The 20,110-nt window shown below is 38.4% G+C and overlaps 1 protein-coding gene across 18 annotated transcripts in view; it reads left to right on the plus strand.

Moving 5' to 3' along the window:
• Positions 1–19,879, plus strand: part of MAPK10 (mitogen-activated protein kinase 10) — a 441,743-nt gene extending 421,864 nt beyond the window's left edge. For 17 of the 18 annotated variants that reach the window (XM_032498595.1, XM_032498590.1, XM_032498619.1 and 14 more), the window contains 3 exons: positions 6,170–6,233; positions 7,906–7,983; positions 15,767–19,879. In XM_032498595.1, coding sequence (XP_032354486.1) covers positions 6,170–6,233; positions 7,906–7,983; positions 15,767–15,909 — 285 coding nt within the window. In that variant the 3' untranslated portion in view covers positions 15,910–19,879. Of the gene's footprint in view, positions 1–6,169; positions 6,234–7,905; positions 7,984–15,761 lie in introns of all 18 variants that reach the window. The other variant, XM_032498677.1, reaches the window with a different exon arrangement.
• Positions 19,880–20,110: the final 231 nt, after the last annotated feature.

A 20,110-nucleotide genomic window follows, 5' to 3' on the forward strand; every position in this document is an offset into this window, starting at 1 on the left:
CATTTTCAACAAGGCAGCAAACACGCAGAGAGAAAAAGCTGAACAAAACCATATTGTATGCTTAATTAGGATAAAAGAAGCAGAAAAAAATACCAACATCTTGATGATTGTCATATGGTCAGAACATGACGGATATGGAAAAAAATGTTAACGCAGGGCTCAGAGATGAATAAAAAGAACAACTTTGTACAATTTAGATTTTTCATATCTGGTTCTCATCTCTTTTGAGATTCATGTGTGTAGAGGTTCTGATGTGGTCCAAGATATTTTAACAAAAAGCATTTAGGAATATAAGTGTTGACTCCTTGGGTGATGATTGCCAGATCTAGCTACATATGGAGACTGACAGAAAATTGGAACAGAAATCAGAGTGGCAGGCTTGAATTTGTCACTGATGAAAATCTTTTGTAAGCATTGAATTATTCAGTTTCACATTTGTTCAACACTAAGGATTTCTTCATTCCATCTTTTCTTATAAGAGATCATACATTTTATCCGTAACTCTGCCACTAATTATCTGTATGACCGTGGACAAATCACTTGTGATCGCTGAGTTGTCATGTTCTCATTTACAAATTGAGCAGGGGTGGTGCTAGATCTTCTCTAGACTCTCTTTCATCGTTAACGTTCTATAGTGCTGTTAAAAATAAGATTACTTTGAAGATTAACAGAATAAATTCATACATTTGACTCAGTGAAGAACTATTACTTAAATATATGATATAAAATGAAGTCACAAGAGGGAGCAGTTTGTACCTTGGGAGAATCAATTAGGAATTTGAATAGATAACTGATTAAAAGATCTCTTCAGCAAGAAATCATGCCCAGCAGTAAGAACTCAAGAGAATGCCCCTCAAAATCCATTTTCTTCAATCCCAGTCTTATTATGTAGAACTGTACTCTTTTTTATGTACTTACTGGCAAGAGTCCTATTTTATGAGTTTTGCATTCCTAAAAATGGAGTAAATGGAAGGAAATGCTGACATGATGTCCTAGAGCAGGAAAAGGTGCAGGTGTAATTGTTGAGGCTCCAGTGGTCCAGAAAAATACTGCAATTCAATTGTTTTCTTCATCCTCCAATTGCTGTGTACCTGAGATCTCTAATATGCATGTTACAGTATTGCTACGTAGGCTGCTCACATAATTATCCTCCAAACACTTATGAGAATGAGGGCGCTGAGGACTATTAAAAACTACAAGGACAACAAGGCACACACTGGGACTGTTTTGGGGAAATTGAGACATATAGTCACCCTATTTGCTTTGGTTTCCGTTTCTTGTTTTATAAAGATTTTAATTTAAATATTGCTTAGGTCTTGTTCCATCATCCCCTAGTTTAGATTCATCCCAATTACTGTTTGCTCTGAATTGTTCTTTAAATTAAATTAAACTTTTAAACAAAGTTCTACCATTAATTAGCTATGCGAACTTAGATATTTTTAAAAAAAATTTCTTTGAATCTTAGTTTCCTGGTCTGAGGATTATTAGGTATACATAAAGAGCTTAGCATAGAGTATCTTCTCAGAAAAAAAAAAGTGGCTTCCCTTAATTAGATAAGAGAATAGTGTTTTTCATTTCTCAAGCTCTTGAAGATAGCTGAGAGAGCAGATGTAGGAACATTACAATTACCTTCTTTTTTTTCAGTGTCACAGTCTGTTCTGCAGGTCCTTTTTGTTTCATTCATATACTATATCCATATTAGCGCTGAGGGTATTTCTTCTATATTGTTCCAGTTTTTTAGGTGGTATCTCATATTAATGTTCCCCACCAAGAAAATATCTGGATCTTTCTGGATGTGGTTGCAGTTGTGAGGTTTGGAAAATTTTATGGGTTTCAGAGGCATGCTTTCTATCATGAAAGCCAAAATCTTTGTTTCATTTACGAGAAACTTCCAATTACTTCCTCATTTTGAAACTCTCTGATCACTTCACTTCTATAACATTGCAGTATTCTCATTCTCCATGTGTTTCTGTAAATATCCCTTTCCCTTCCCACACTTCCTCCTCCTCCTTCTTTGACTTACCGTCTTCTGGTCAGCCTTTAAACTTTGGTGTCTGACTGGGGTCCACTTTGGCCCTTTACTCTTCCTGCCTGCATACTCCATGGGTGACCACATTCACTGCCATGACTTCAGCAAACATCTCTGGCTGATAGTCTCAAATCTGTACATCTTTAGCCAATAGCATTCCTGTGAATATCAGATCATATATTTATCAAATGGACATCTGTGCCCACGTAACACGTAGACTCATTTCTCTACCAGCCTCATTTCCCTTTTTCCATTCCCTGTATCTTTACTTGGTTCCACTACTAATGCCATTTTCCAGTAACTCATCTTAAACATCTTCTTTCCCATCATGCACATTCAATCAAAAACAGAATTCTACCAATTTGATTTATTAATATTTATCAATTATTCTTGAATCCATATTTTCTATCCATTTTTGCCTTCCCTACCCAAGTCAGACCTTCTAATATTTTTTTCTAGATTGTGCAGCAGCTCTTTCCTTGGATTTCAATTGTGTCTTTCTTCAATCCAGCCAGAGTTTTGGCCATGCCATTCTCTTACATTCTTCAGTGTTTCTCCCCGTTAGGAGGAAGTCTTCACTCCATAGCATACTAACCTTGATCCAGCCTTTCTCCAACCCATCTGCTTCTCTAGGGACAGCTCTTATCTCTTGCTACATCTGACTGCATAGTTATGTTTTATTATCACAGAACTGCTTCCCGTTCTCCTTGCATGTGCATGCACCTAAGCAGAGAAACACACACACACACACACACACACACACACACACACACACACACACACACACACACCCACCATCACCACCACCATCACCACCATTCTGTTTTCTAAAGTCTGCGGCCTGGAGTCATCTTTTTCTCCTTCTCCTTTTATCTTGACAACATCCAAGGCATCTTTTGCTCTAGAACAGATGTCATCTACTCCAAGAAGCAAAAGGTGTTTGCTACAGTTTTGTTAGGGTTTCTTCACTCTGGTCCCATATACCACATACACATTTATCATATTGTGTATTATCTGTTTTGCATAAGTCTTACCCCCCTAAATTGTGAGCTCCTAGAGGTGAGTAGTCACATTATTCAGTTTTGAAATCTCTAGTTCGAATATAGCCTGACAAAACTAGGTGCCCAAAACCGTTACTGATTGAATGAATTTAAAAAATGAATAAATTAATTCTAATATTTACTAACTCATAGTGACTTTCATTTGGCCATGTGTTTATCTCATTTAATTGAAACAGTTTGTACATGTATACATAATATGTAATCAGTATAAAATAATACAAATACAAAGCATTTGTTTTTACAATCTCCAGGAATTTCTACAAGAATTTCAATCAAGGAAGTAGAGTCCAAATTTTAAAAAATAATAGAAAGAGGATCTTCAGTCTCTTGAAAAATATTCAAAAGCATGCAAATCACAAGTCCTAATAATTTTATATATTATTCTTAATTTCTTCTCATCCTTAATTTTCTCACATCTCAAATTGTTCTTATCTGCTAAACTCTTCTAAAATACTCTCTGGAGTCCTTCTTACTTTATCCACTGCTCATCTCTTTTTTATTTAGATTGTTACCTAACAAGACAGAATCCTTCCTGTTTAATAAGGTGGAGAAGGGGAACCAGAGAGCAATAGAACACTGGCTCCTCTTTAGCAGAGGGAGAGGCAGGGACTGTCATGGACCATCTCATGGTGACGGTGGCTGCCTGAGCACGTATACATGTATGTGTTTGAATGTAGAATTACTCTCTTTGGATTATTGGCCAATTACTACTTTATGTTGCTATGTAGAAGACGTATTTATGTGAAGCACCCTTCCACTGCAGGTGATTGAATCCTCTCTTTAAAAAAAGCCCCAAAAGAAACTCTGAACAAGTAGCCGTTTCAACCATAACTATAATGCAAGTGTATTTAAAGCAGCCCTCCTGGTTTACTGAAAGGAAAAGTCTTGGAGTCAGTACTTTGCTTTCTTTCTTTGTGGTTTGTGGTTGGGGTCTACTGTACTTCGTGCTTCATACAGCAACAGCTGTATGTTGAGGCTCCAAGGAAAACCTCTCTCCAAATAGTTTTGTTGCAAAGAGAAAATACCATTTAGGAACTTTGGCAGGAACTATACTCCTGAGCCGTGTTCAATTTTGAAACTTGAATGGAAAAGTTCACTGCATGGAGACGTCAGCCACACAGGCTCCTGAGCTGGGTCCTGTTGTTAGAAGAAAACAGAGGCACCAACGATGCACAGAGCGCTGGGAGGGCGGGGAGGGGCTCTGAGAGCTTGTGCGCACTGTGTCCTGCAGGGGGCCTGGACAAGGCTCACTGCAGGGGGACCTCAGCACAGCTTTACGCATGCTCAGGAAGAGGCAAAGCCCCAAACCTGCCACTTGGTAAAGTGTCTTTACATAACCAAGGTTTGGCTTTGCGTTAGCTTAATAGTTTCACAAATTTTCAAACTTTGTTTTACTCATTCACTCAGTAATCATAACATTCCTGTAACTGGGGGTTTCTTTACAGTTTAGGGTAGAAGGTCCTCCCTCAGTCAGGTCCCAGGGGCAGTGCCTGACCATCCCAGTCCTCTTAACTTTACATAGTCAGTGTGTCTGGGTCCTCACTAGTGTCGCGGGGTAGAGCGGGGTCTTGTTCTGTTTAGTTCTTTCAGTAAAGGCTACTTAGCCGGCCACATCTGAGTCATGGTAGCTGGTGTGAAGCCTTCTTCCCCAGTAGAAATCACAGATTTTAAAAGAATGTCTGGCCTTATCAGTAGCTATTTCTCAGTAATTCATTATTATGTTGCCCCACCACAACTGGTCGGTCTTCTATTTTCATATCCAGCTACTTCTGTAGTGTATGAGGGCTGCCCCAGCATATGAGGGCTAAGATGAATATTCATGTCTGTCATGATTCAGGCTGCCAGAGATTCTCCATGCAATAAAGAAGGGCCACTGTGGTACTAGGGTGCTGCTCGTGGGCCGGAAAACCTCCCGCGGAAGCCAGAACTGTCTCTGAAGATCTGGTCCAAAGTCTTCCTATGAAAGCCATTTCTGAGGGATGCGTGTCCTAATAGACCTGAGTCACTTTATTGAGTAACTGTTAGTTTCTCATAAAAAGTGCTGCTTTGCGAGTGTTGGACAGGGTGGATTCTGGGGTCCCTGTGTGCTGGCACCAGACATTTTGTAGCTCTTCTCGGCACTGAATCCAGTGTTGGTGTGAGTCCTCTGCTCCTTCTCTCTCTACCTTTTCACTTTTTCGAGATTTTTTTTCTTTCCATGTCACTTGACCTGAGTCGAAGCTACTCTCGATCACCATGGTAGATGTCCCGGGTCCAAACATCAGGAAGCAGAGGTCAGGGAATGTATCTGAGACCCTCCTTCCTGCAAGGCACCTCGATTTGTGAAAATTCCTCCTTTTCCACCTTCAAATTCCTCAGAGCAAGAGTAATGCTAGTAACGCAGACTAGAGGTCCTGTCACATCGGTTCTCCCACAGAGGGTCAACTCAGGGGCCACTCGGGTTCACGGTGACCCACCTCTCTATACAACTGGCAGCTGCCTCTGCCTGAGGGTGCAAAATATCTTAAATCATTTAAATATAAGGCACACAGTGTTGTATAAAGATGTTTTATGATGCTTCACAAAAAATAAAAAGCTGATTAAGTCTAAATATTCCTTCATGCTGGGGACTAATACTGTGGTCTGTTTAGAGGTATTAGACTCTTCTTCAGGAGGGTCTGAAAGTGGAAGAAAATCTTACTGGTCTAGGGCAGTTTTAGTAGGGTTCTGTTTCAGGGCAAGTGAATGGAGGAAGTAGCAGCTCCCGGAGCCTTGTAATCAAGTGTCTTGTTTGCTTTTTAAAGACATGATATTAACTGCTCACACTTGACTTCTGAATCAGAAGGTTTTGGAAAGTGAGCTCTCAGGATTTGGATCCTGCTGCCTTATTTGGTAGCAGCAAACATTGGCATATGAATGAATCGTTTGTAAGTTTGTGGGGAAATTTTAACTTCTGCACCACTGTGATTACTCCACAATTTATATGAGATTCTGGTCGCCAGCAAAATCAATGAGTAGCGAGATATTCTCGTGCATTGTAAGAGTTTAGTTATTTTTTTAGGTTATTACAGAAGGTTTATTGTTTGTTTTTATTCTGCAGCCCCCACCTCAGATATATGACAAACAGTTGGATGAAAGAGAACACACCATTGAAGAGTGGAAAGGTGATTCTGTTACTTAAATATGTATACTTTTTGCTTTATTGAAACTCAAAAAAAAATCCTTAAGGCTTCTCCTTTTAAAACAAATTAGTAACTGATGATTGTCTAAGTACTATTCTCTTAGACCATTTTCAAAGCTCCTAAAACTTCATCTGTCTTTTCATACTGATAATAATAATGCATTTATTCAAGAATGAAAGGAATTAATTACTGACACTTTTAAAAAAAATAGTACTGATTGTCAAAATATTTGTCATGGTGAAGGGCAAGCTTCAATTCAAAATTTCAGAATTAAACATTCCATGTTTGTACATAAGATTATCACTTAAAATGGATAAAAATTATGCCTGGAATGGTTTTAGGCAGTAGAAAGTAAAAGAGAGTGAATGTATGAATTCATTCACTTAATGTATAGGACTTGAGAATTTAAATTGAAAGTAAATGTATCTGAATGGCTTATTTTTTTTAAGTAAGAAAATTAATTAATTTTTTCAGCAAAGCTTTTCCAAACACGTACTGTGTGATCAAGATCATAACTCAGGGTGAAACAACACAGAAGAGAACTATTAAAGTAATATAAATAATGACAGAATAGAGTAAATATGTGAAAACCAATGCAGATTATAACAAATGATTAGGTCCAAATGAGGAGGAACATAAAAGGGAGCTCTGAAGGAAAAAAGTGTTTGGGCTACCTTGAAGGACTTAATAATTGTAAGTTGGGAAAAGAAAAAAATAGAGGAAAACAACAGAATGAAAATATGAGAGGAAACCAAAGGATGGGAATGAGCAAAAAGTGTTATAAAGATAGTAAAGAGATTCCACTGGTCAAGTGGTCATGTTGGAGAGTGTGGAAAATAAGCACAAATAAACAGTAGATCAAATGAAAAAGATAATAATGATGGACAGAAACAGATTTGATCTGATCTAAATAGGACTAGTAGGCACCCAGGGGTTGGTGAGTAAGTAAGTGATAGGTTAAAAAAATGTCACATGAGGAGGATGGACATGGGCTAAATTGTGAAACACTGGAGAAAGAAATACTTGTAAAGGATGATGATTATAAAGATTGTAAACCATTGTAAAACAAGAATGAATGGCATGGAATAATTTTTAGCTAAAAGGGACAAAATAAAAAGAAATGAAGATATATAAATTTTTAAATCTAGCAATGAAAAATCCATTAATGGATGCCAGTTTGGGAATACATTTAATAATTTTTTAATGTTGGGTTTTAGGCAAGTTTAGTTTTACAAATTCAAGATTTGAGTCTGGAAAAAAGTTGGAAAATTGATAGAAAGTGATAGTTTAATGTAATGAGAATATGTGCATCTCTTAGAGAGTGAATATAAAAGAAAAATGGATGTTCAAAGCAGAGCCATTAAAATCCTTAAGAGATAAAATTAAAATGCATCAGAAATACCCAAAAGAATTCAGAAAACAAGTAACGTGTGTTTTTTATACATTTATTTGGTCAAATGCTTTATTGAGCACCTTCTTTGCCAGGCTCTCTGTTATTGCAATAGATTGTAGAAATGGAAGAGTGAAGGAATTCTAATTGATTAGCAATTTACTCAACCCCATCAAATGTTCCTATTTGTCATAAACTAACAAATTTTCTCTTTGGATTAAGGAGAAAATTGATTTTTATAACACTGGTAACTGTTTCTTACAGAACTTATCTACAAGGAAGTAATGACTTCAGAAGAGAAGACTAAGAACGGTGTTGTGAAAGGACAGCCTTCTCCTTCAGGTACTCACTCTCAGTGAATAACCAATAAACCACTACTTGCATGCTTTTTTTGAACTTAAGGAGGGATTGCAATCAATAACATTGCTTGTAGAGCATGTGAACATATATCTCATGACTGTTTCCTTCCAATGATTTTAGTTTTATTCCTTTTGATATTGAGTGTGGCATTTGTTCTGATTATTCTGATTATAATGACCTAGCACAAGAGTTCTTTCAAAACTTATTTTAAGATAATAAGGGGTCTTGAAGAAATGTTTACATGGGCTGGTTAAAGGGTAACTGATTCTCATCAAAATTCAGAACTGTAATGCCCTCTTGACCACCAAGTCAATGTAGAGGTCAAGAATCCCTCCAGCAAAAACCTTTCCTTCATTCACTGTAATGTTTGCACTCTTCCCAAGGTTGGTGTGACAGTAGTTGAAGTCTTAAAGATGGAATCCAATTAAAGCCAGCATGGAAAATCTTTCAGTTTGCAATCTACAGAATCTAATACACATTTGCACATGGACATATTTTACTGATCCTACTAATGTGCTTTAGGATTACTTGAGATAATTTACTTACACTTATTAATGCTAATGTATTTTTCCTAAGACCTATGTTCTGAATATAAAATGAATGTATAAATGGTTTTAGAAAATGTGATGGCTTATCTTTAGCTTTAAACAACACTCAGATCTGGCAAACATGTAGGCTGCAAATTGCTAGTTTAGAGGAAAGTGGATTTTATGTCCAATTATTTGATATAAGATTTTCCCATGCACTTTAAATTGTTTCAGGAAACAAGATAGGATGAATCAATCAATTCTTCATACTGAGTCTACTCTTTAAGTGTTTTTCACCCACAACTACTATGATGTCCAGACAGATGCAATTTAGTTATGTCTTGCTTTTCTCACCTCTAGACTTGGGGAAATGTCCAATTCTATCTCAAGTCTTTCCTTTCCTCAAAGAGGGTTAAGGGAATCATTGGGGCTGGTTGTTTGCCCCGCCTATTTATTCAATCTTGCATCCATATTGATACAAGTCTGTAGAAGCTGCTTCTAACTTACCTGCATGTTCTATCTGCTGCTGATTAAAGAACCCCAAGACTGAATCCAACAGTCTCAACATGGTGCCTGCTAAGGCAAAAAGATTCTTTTGCTTAAGAATTCCCATAATGGCCAATATATTTTCCTATAATTATTAAGAAGACAAAATACCAAGATCCAGTGAAGGGTGACCTAGCTTCTTGGACTGGGACTGGATAAATCTAGCAGAGTTTCTTCTACTCATCTATAGCTCAAATTATCATTAATGCATCTCCTTTCCGTTTTTCAAAGAGCTCAGAATCATGCCACCCACTGCAGGACACCCCCATCTTCTGCTTGTTTCCTCTTCCACTTTCCCCTCCAGCCTAACCAGATCTCCATGGCAGCTAATCTTTGATGACATGAAAATCTCCAATTTTCTTTTCATTATTTTCACAGCACTTTGACAAAATATTCTTGTTCCCATGGTTCATTTTTTTTGCAAATTGTACAGCTCAGGGAAGGCAACATGGTGATTAGGGATGGTACAAGTGAGATCAATTAATCATTAAAGGGATGGGATGAGTGGGCTGCCATATGAAGAAAGGTTCAAATGGTTGGTAAAGAAAGTTTGTATGTAATCAACACCTAATTCTTTAATCATTAAAACCGTAATTCTTGTGCAAAAAGAAGTGAGTACAGGCAGAAGTTGCTTTTAACTCATTAATGGGGAAAATGGCAGAATGACAAAGTTTAAATCAGTGAAGATATGAGAAATTAGTATTTATGTAGTCTGTGGAAAAAAGAATACCAAAGTAAGATTATGAAATTAAATCAAAACTTCTAAGTGTCTTACAGGGCAACCAAACCTATTTTTGTGGTTGTCTTTTCTACCAGGCAGGATTTTAAAAAAACCCAAAAAACAGAGTTTTACTTAATCAGTTTTCTACAAGTTTACAATGTTGTAAAACACGTGGACCCTAATCAATCGAGAATCTTAAGTCAAAAAAGTTATGTTCCGCAAAACAGTCAGACGACCCTTAGGAAGGCTTGTTAAAAGTGCTTAAGCATGATATTGAAAGGTTACGCGGTTATTTATTTTTGCACTAATCCCAAGATAATTTTCCTGAACAGTATCTAAGGCTATTGACCTATACAATTTCTATACTCTCTGGATAGATGGACCCAAGTACCCAAGTGTCCACCACGTAAATCCTTTTAAGTTTGCAAGAAATACGTTTTAGGTGAATAAAGCCAAAACCAGTTTACATAGCAGTTTGTTGTTTCCAGAGGGACTGGAAAATAAATGCAGTCTACTAAATTATTTAATGATGAATATAACCTTATTGTGGAGAAATTAGAATATTGGGCCAGGATGCATGAGATTGCTGCCAATTCAGATTCAATTTGTTTAAAATCAAACACACCTGCTCTGTTCACTCGCTCAGCATAAATTTTTTCTCAACTTTCCCATTTCTGTTAATGACAACTCCATTTTCTCAGCCTCTCCAGCCTGAAACCCCGATTGATCTTTTACTCTATCCTCACCTTGTGATTGACAGACACATCCTAAAATTTTTGCTTGCTATGTGCCGTACATCTAATTGCCGTCATCCTTTTCCATTAACACCACTATGATTGGAGTTTTCCTGAAGTAATTTTCCAAACTTCAGTCTATAGGTTTGATCAAGAATTCCACTGACCAATGCCTCCAAAGGCTTTGCATCACTTGTAATGTCAGCCTAGAAACCTCTCTCTGATTCCAATAGCCTTCTCTAATATAGTCCATATTTTCCCACCTTTTACACTACACCCATTCTAAGGTCCTGGATTATGGCTGTCTTACTTGACTGGACCCCCACCTTTTGGAATGCTGCCCATTCAAATTGTTCTCTTATCAAATACCACCTTGTCCCAAAATGTTTTTCACATCTTCCCAAAGAATAGGAACTTTCTTTCCTTTGGGTCCTACTAGTCCTTGTATGTTGAATGTTGTCTTATCACCCGATTTGACTGTAAATTTACTGAGAAGAAAGGCTGTATGTATTCATCTTTGGGTACCATGTGGTACGTAAGTGTTATGCCTTGCACATCATAGTAGCTTGATAAATATTTATTAATTTGAAAGTTACTGTTCAGGCCCTCCCTCAGCATGTTTCTTTGTCCTATTCCAAAGACAGAATTCAGGACGGGATTGTAGCGTTTTGCATTTGTTTATGCTTTAGATAAAGGTTTGCTGCTTTCAGGTGGTTATTTGATTTACTCATTTTGGAAAATGTATATTCCGGATTTTTCTTTTGCGGGCCTGTTTAGCTTAATATGTTAATGATTAATTCTAAAATATGCCACTTAGGTTCTCTGTGCCTGGGAGAAGGCCAGACCATTTTTTAACCATTCCAACTCCCTGTAACAGTACTACATTATCTACCTCATACACATGCTCAAAACTACAGTTGGCTGGCTTAAACAACTTATAGTTCAAGTGATTGTGAATTCAGTCTTTCACTACATGATTTTAAAGGAAATATTCCTGGCTTAATTTCGAGAAATCATACGTATGATATAATGTCATGACATACTTATGTCTGATACATGTGTGTGCATCGTGTAGAGACGTAGAACGGCCACGTGCTGGAGCAGCTCGGCCGGCTCATGAGAGCCCCTTGTGTACATCCACTGGGAGCTTTTTGACCTCATATTGGTAACTTGAAATCCCCCATGCAGGATTAAGACATAGAAACTGGCTGTCTCTATAAATCAGGCATTCTTTCCCTGTGGAGAGTCAATTGTCAGATTTTTATTGGCACACCACTCTGTGTGTGTGTGTGTGTGTGTGTGTGTGTATGATATGTATATATGCAGTAAACTATGCTGGAAAGAAAAAGTAATTACTAAGAAAGCTGGAAAAGTCAGCTTTTTCTGTACTCTTCATTCTATTCACCTTTTCTCATTAAGGTTGTATATCATATTTTATTTTGTAACTAGCTAGAATGGAGTAATATTACAACATAGACTCCCTTAATGTTCAGTCATGGCAACGCTGGGAACCAGGCAGCAAGGGAATAAATTAATGCAGTTTCTCAGTGATGAAATTCTTCTAATACCCAAACTCATGCTTCAGTGATGCTCTTAAAATGTAAATAGGAAGTTAAATGTGCATTTGTAGAATAATACATACGTTTGAAATTTATTGATGGAATTGTTGTATATCAATAAGAAATAAATCTGAACTTCAGATACATTTCTAAATAAATAATTGTACTCCCTTCTGCTATCTGATTTCACTTGAGTAGTGATTTATTTTCAAGAATAGCAGGGCTGCTTGCTTTCTGAATTGATTTGTGAAGATTGCTGAGAGAATAGCAGTCCATGAATAGAAATTAATTTTCTTCCAAAAGTGTTTATCATAACATGTTGGAGCTAGAACAAATGAGGAAGTCATCTAATACAAAACTCTCAGTCTGTTCACCACCCCCATTCCACCTGAGAAGTAAGCCTCCTACAAGTGACAGTGAATCACTGAAATAAGGATGCTTAACATCAGGATGGGTAGAAATTTTTCAGTCTCTAAATGGAAGATAAAGCTCTTTAGGTGATTTTAATATATAGGCCCATCCCCTCCGTATTCTGCACCCCTGGTAGTGTGTCCCTCCCAATTAGAGTTGCTGATTTAATCCAATAATTTTTTTTTATCTAAAATCCTCAGCCCCAAACAATCAAAGCTGAAGATTATGAACAAAGAGAAGGAACTATATCTCTGTGATTTTTTTATTATAGTATTTCTTCTAATTCTTTGTGCCTACTTTTTTGTGTTTAGATGAGTCAGGAGAATAACTTCCTTTAAAAAATAGAACAACATTTTCCCCTGAAATAATGAATACCTCTGGCTACATAACTTCTAGCTGAGGAATTTTTATCATCATAAGTTCCTTCTTTCCATAAAACCTATTTTTTTTCCAGGAAAGTTGAAAATAGCTGGTATTTTTTATTGCAGCCCTATTAGTATTTTCATTTGATTTTAATGTCATTTTATTGACAAAATATGCTTTACTGATGGTAAAACATTTTCTAAATGTGTATCTTTATTGGTTTCTCTGAAAGAAGGGGTATGTTTATCACATTGCTAGGGTATCCTGGGCAAGTGGACATTATAATCAAATTCAGTTCAGTTCAGTTCTGTTTGAGAAATTGTCACAAACTGCTTGACAGTAAGTTAACAACTTGAAGCCAGAATCTATGTCTGGACTCTTCTGTTTCATCCAGTAAGACCAGAGGTAGCTCTAGTCAAGAAGGCATTTGTTACAGGACAATAGAAAAAGAGATACAGAAGCACATTTTTTTATGTCATTAAAAATAAATGTGTGCTATAACAAATCAGGAACAATAGTCTGTGGAATCCTAGAAATATAGTTGATAAAGATTCTGAATTTTGAATAACTGAATGCCAACAACAATTTGCATTCAACATTGATAAAAATAAAGAGCAGGACCATTCCAACACAGAAGACAGGAATTACAGAAAGTCAGCTGATGAGCCAAAGGGGAAGAAGACGCTGACAACAAATGATTTCCCTTCCAGAGCTAGGTCAGCAGTTCCACCGGTTTCATCACAGGGAGAAATGTGCTTTCCCTCACAGAACCTCTCAAGACGAGTGCACGCAAAAGATACTCAGTGTTTTGTTAAATCGAGTACTTATTCTGCACGCAAGAGTAGAGACAGAAAGTAGGTTAATTGTTGCCCAGAGGCTGGGTGGTAAGAAATAGAGGATGGGGTTATTTGGGGAGATGAAAACACTGCAAAATTGATTGCAGTGATTGTTGCGACAACTTTGTGAGTACCCTAAAAAACAGAATTGTACAAATTAGATTTGTGAATTATATCTTAATAAAGCTCTTACAAAAGGTACGTGGGCAGTATTTTATATTTCAAATCAAAGCCAAATCTAAAATGTAGTGCCGTGATTTGAAAGCATTCATAGTGTAGGGATAGACCATCCAGGAGACGCGCGGATCATAAGCTCACTCTTATGACTCACAATTGATTGAGCCTTTATTAGAATCCTGTGTCTAGTTTTAATCTCCACCCTTTAATAATGATGTGGAAAAAGTGAAGATGATTCTGAGAAGCCCGGCACAGTGACGCTCAATTACTAGAGACCAAAGCTGATGAAAGGACACGAGCATGTTGGTGTAATTTAATGTAGAATCAAGGGGAAAAGCAGAACTGGGCATTTGCAATGTGTAATTAAGGGTTGTTTGCTAGCATATGAAATCTACTGGTACACACTGTGAGAGGAAATGAGCTAGCTCTGGACCATATGTATAAAGGATATAATTAAGTAAGGTTGGAATAAATTGAAGCCAGATAGCTTTACATTATGCATTGTTCTGATGAGAGTATAATTATTTACAGGAAGATGTTAGCAAGAGAGATTTAAAAATCTAGAGAGATTTAAGATTAGGAGGTAATGATACTTTTATGAGTTTAAAGAACATGAAAAATGCATAACCTTTTTTTGTATATGAAAATATCAGGATCCAAAAGGATATATATTAAATGATCAAGTTAGAGATACTTTCTAGCAAAAAGACTAGAAAGAAATATTCTAAAAGTTTAATAGTTTTTATCATTAATATCAGTGCACATTGTTATCTTTTTTCCTGTATTTGTTCACATTTCTCATAATTTACATATTTATAATCAACAAATAAAAATTTAAAAAGCATCTAAGATATATGTAATCTGTCTTAGTTTAGGTGTGTGGGTTCCTTCCAGATACGGTCACATTTTAATCACATTTTTTCCACAGGTAGGAAATGTCCACCCCAGGAACAAAAAGATTGTGTTAACCTCTCCACTTCATGAGATTTTTTTCTGATTTATTAGGTCTCAGTGATAACACTACTGTAACTTATTTTGTATTTACGATTTTCACCAAATATATCTTGCACACTATATTTGCTCACATTAGATACGACTTAGTGAGAATTCCTCATCTCTTATTTTATTAAATGCTTATACTACAGATAGTTTTAATAGTGAACTATTTCACAAAGCATGCATTTCACCACCCATATTGCTTGAGTATAAAGAATCTATAAAGAGAAAAAAATTAGTGGACTCTGTCCAGGGTGCTCTGGTTTAATTACATTCTGCAATGCCTCTGGCTCAGTTTCTTTTGTGGTCCTCAAACCTACTGATGCTCAGCAAGTTTTCACTGAATGATTACTATGAGCAAGTTCCTTCTCAGAGTTTCAAAATATTCATATTCCCACATAGCAGATACATTTTAAAAGTTTTGCGAATTATTCTAAGTTAATAATTCAGAGTTCTTATTTGTAGACTCCCAGGAATGCAAGTCTGCTGAAAGTAAACGCACGACCGAGAGGTGTGCTCCGGCTTCTCCTGTGCTTCTTCTGGTCTATAGTAACTTTCATCAACAGTTCTCCATGGCTTTTCTATATGGCTTTTCAGTTTGGTGTTCTATTAATGACTGTGTAATCGTATTTACTTAGTACCCCTACTTTTCTCTAGAGCTGTAGCCTCCAAGTAATTCTGACTTCTGGGCTTCATCTGAGCCCACATTTCTGGGATAGGAGGCTTACATGATTTTGTTTTTAAAACTTCCTGTGTTAGCTGTTCTATGAAGGCGTGTCGAATGAATGATGGGCCAGACAGCCCCGATCACTTTTGCCATGCCTGCATCCTGAGTGACATGAAGCCGAGTCTAGTTCCAGGTTTAGTCATGTGGGTCTTCATTTTCTTAGCACAGGTGCAGCAGTGAACAGCAGTGAGAGTCTCCCTCCGTCCTCGTCTGTCAATGACATCTCCTCCATGTCCACCGACCAGACCCTGGCATCTGACACTGACAGCAGCCTGGAAGCTTCGGCAGGACCCCTGGGTTGTTGCAGGTGACTAGCCGCCTGCCTGCGAAACCCGGCGTTCTTCAGGAGATGATGTGATGGAACACACACACGCAGACACTCATGCACACACACAAATGCAGACACTCACTGACAAGAAAAACAGCAAGGGAGAGAATCCAAGCCTAAAATTGAAACAAATCTTTCAGCCTGCTTCTTCTCCAGAGTTCTGTAATGCAGCTAAGCCAAATGTCTATTTAACTTCTAGTTGCTCTTGCTTTGGTCTTCTTCCAATGATGCTTACTACAGAAAGCAAATCAAACACAATTAGAGAAGCCTTTTCCATAAAGTGTAATTTTAATGGCTGCAAAACCAGTGACCTGTAATTGCCCTTTCAAATGGCATGACAAGGTGTGCAGTGGCCCCGTCCAGCATGTGTGTGTCTCTATCTTGCATCTACCTGCTCCTTTTGGCCTAGTCAGATGGATGTAGATACAGACCCGCATGTGTCTGTATTCACACAGCACTACTTACTTAGAGATGCTACTGTCAGTGTCCCTCAGGGCTCTACCGAGACATCACGCACTGGGGTACCACATGGTCCATTTCATGTGATCTACTACTCTGACTTAAACCCATCTGTAATATATTGCCAGTATATAAGCTATTTAGTTTGTTAATTGATTAAGCTGTATGTCTTATAAGAAAACATGTAAGGGGGGACTATGGGGGGAGTGAGCTCTCTTGGACCCTTGGAGATGTAGCTTCCAAACTTGAACTGATTAAATGGCACCTGTATACCAATTTGTAGAAGGAACATATGTGATGCTTATGAACAGTGTGGGGTGGGAGGGGATACCAGTTTCCAGGTACTACATCGTTTGACCTTTAGAAGGTAGGAATACAAGCTGAGGGTCTTTTCTCTGGTAGCGAGTGTGTAGGAGAGACTAGAGACTAGGGTTGTGGTGTGGAGGAAGACTTAAAGATTATTACCCAGACACTAGGAAACAATGGCATACATATTTTAGAAAGGAGACCCCATTTGTCATTTACACATTTTATGTCACAACTGGACAGAGTGGCAGTTGGTGAGGCAGGGTTACGTGTTCACATCTGATGGTGAGGACCCCTCCCTGAAACGGAGAGAACGGTCTCCATACGATATCCTTAACAGAAGGCGAGCATACCCAGGCGATTTTCAGATTGTGGGCTGTGTTTTCATGAGTGTGCTACTTTCTAGGTTTAGAACTTGCCAAGGTTTTATTTTGAGAAGAAGCATTACTTCCCTCTTCTGGAATTAAAAAAAAAAAAAAAAAAAAACAACTTAAAAAAATACCCAGAGCCCAGGGTGATCCTCAGGTCAGTCTCTGAAGATATTTCCCAGACATTCGTCAGGGGTTCCTCAGCTCCTTAACACGGCTGCTGTATCATGTTTATTTGTTTCTCCTCATAAATTTGAACCATCCAAGAAGGGCTGATGGTCTGAGTTTTGGAGTAGATGTGACAGCAATAACTCTGCCCATAAGTTACTGCTGCTGAACAGCTTTAGCAATACGAGTGTCTTAGAAGCCATGAGGCATTTGTGTCAATGCTTTGAAAATCTCCTAAATTTAGCTCAAGTTAAATGGAAGTGCTTTCCCGGGCCCGGAAGGAGGCACTGTGAAACACCCCGGCTATTTACAGCAATAATGGGGACCAGGTCGAGGCGTCTCTTCTCGTTCACTTTGGCGGAGTATCCGTCACCGCTCTTCGCCCTCTGACCACTTTGGTGCTCCCCCCGCCCCGCCCCGCCCCGTGTGGTGATATTTCACCGGAAGAAGAAGTGAAACGCAGGGAGTGGGTGGTGATGAGTGTGAGGTGACTGACCAACGGAGCCCCTTTGAAAACAGAGCAGCCGAGAACGCCAGCAGCCCTGAAAACTGCCTTAAACACAACACTAGGGAAGCTGCGTCTGTCTCTTCTCAAGCAATAGAGTCAACCCCCCACCACCGCCACGGGGCGAGGCTGCCGTTTAAGGGATTGCTTCACACAGCAGGCGTCGTGACGAGAGGTCATTTGTTTAAAATGCAGAGGAAAAACACTCAACTGTGCAGCTTGTCTTCTGGAATAAAAGTGGCCCGGTTTCTCCATCTGGCTGCCATTGGTTTTGGTTAATGTTGCAGATGACCTGATTTTTAAAATGCTTCCACGTTCCTGGGAGCCCTCTCTTCTTCCTTCCTGTCACGTTTCCCCCAGCTCCCCACCCCCTTGCGGCTTGTCTTCTCCACACTCTTCGCTCTTTCCTTCCTCCCTGCTCTTCTCTTGCTATGCCGCGGCATCTCCACTCTCAGCTTTTTAAACACATGGGATTCAGCGCAGATAGCAGGCAGCTGGGAAGGTGAGTCACAAGGGGCGTTTCATCAGTCACAAAATGACATCAGGAGACAGAAGCCCGTCTCCAGCCAGCATCTTAGAAGTGCTTGATGTTAGGCTATGTCTCGTGTTGGCCAAAGTGATTTTTTTTTTTTTCCACTCAGATTAAACCAGGCAAAAACTAGCCAGTGCTCCTCCTCTGCTGTTGCTGCTTTTCCTAAACTCTACTCATCTGATCTCTCCTGTTGTATGGCTCTTGGGAGCTGATTACCTTGAGCCAGAACTCCCTACGGATAAGAAAGAAATGGAACAAATCTTTCATATTGAAGTATCACATACAGATAGAGCTAAGGCTTGGCTTCTTGACTTGTTCTGGGGTTGATTTTTTTCCTAGATTATCAAAGCAAGACAGGCGATGTGCCAACAAAAAGAAATACCATTTCAAAAGCCCACCAATCCTTCACCATCTTGGGTCCGTTTTATTACATCTTCAGAAGGTGATTATGTTATTCCCAAACTCACAGAATATATTGTCTTCTGCATTGTCTTTTCTTAAAACAAACAAACAGATATATCCTGTATAGTCAACTGTTTCTTCCAAAAGACTCTCTTGCTTTTCAGGGAGGGAAGTTTCAGGTCACCTGGACTATAATCTTGGAAAAAGTGAAGGTCTGCCTGTGGTTGAAGTTCCTTTGGGGAATGTGGAATTGGCACTCTAAGAGGCCTAACCTTCTGTCACTTCCTGTAGGGCAATTAGTTTCACGGGGATCCTTGAAGAAATGTTTCATAGTGTTTTGTGGGAGGGGTGGCTGTCTGCCCATGTGCGGGAGGAACCAAATTGTTGGGAGAGCTTGGCAAATCACCCTGACCACTTTGGTATTTTCATATGTATTTTTTGGGCCAGTGTGATAGAAAGAGACATGTTGACCTTACAACCAAACTTCTCATGGAATAAAAACTGATGAAGATCTTGCATCTTCAAGAATTTGATGACTGAGCTTAAAGGGAATGTACCCCACAGGTGGACCAGCTCCTGGTCAGTTCCCTCCAGTTGGAGTAAACTATTGAATTGAGGGTCTAGAAGCTGGATAGTTTTTTTCTCAATCTGTTATCATTATCAGAAAATGATTACCTAAGGATACTGGTAGCAGCTGACTGGTTAATCAGAAAACAAGCCTTGACAAATAGAGTAAGTAGCAGTAGGTCAGAATACAGAAATCCTTTTATGACCTGCCAGGGGAAAAAGCAATAGGCAAAAGTGGATTTTGAATTTTAAATAGTCATTGCAAAATCTAAATTATGCAAAATCTATTTCTATTTCATTCTCTTAACATATGACAATCTAAATCTTAAAAGTATTATGCTCTGTAAAAAATGCTGTCAGCCAGCTTTGCTGAAAATTTTATCTTCTGTAGCTCAGACAAAGGGATAAAATTGCCCCAGGAATCTTTGATCCCAACCACTTTGGGTCTGAAGAGGAATCCGCACCCCCACCCCACTCACAATACCCCACATGTGTTTTAATTGTGAAAGATTGACATTTTCCACAGATATCATTGAACCAAGAATGGAAACTCCTTTCTGTAAGAAAAACAAACAAGTTACATTGTAAATAGTTATATTAATTATTTTCCATGTGATTAAAATGCAAGATTTTGTTATTTCCTTTAGCACTTGGATAGTTCTTTTCGCTGTCTGAAATGGCTCACTTTGACCCATTTCCTTGGTCAGCAAGCTGAAATGGATAGTCTCTGTTTACATGTGGACTCCTGTGTGTCTAACTTTTGATTATGTGGGACCAATGGCCAGTATATTCTAATGGACACAAATCTCCCACCCCTGGTTAGCATTAAACTGTTCACCTTGCCATGTCTATCTTGCAACAAGACCTAACTTGCACC

The sequence above is a fragment of the Camelus ferus genome, chromosome 2, assembly GCF_009834535.1.
Source record: "Camelus ferus isolate YT-003-E chromosome 2, BCGSAC_Cfer_1.0, whole genome shotgun sequence".
NCBI classification, from domain to species: Eukaryota; Metazoa; Chordata; class Mammalia; order Artiodactyla; family Camelidae; genus Camelus; species Camelus ferus.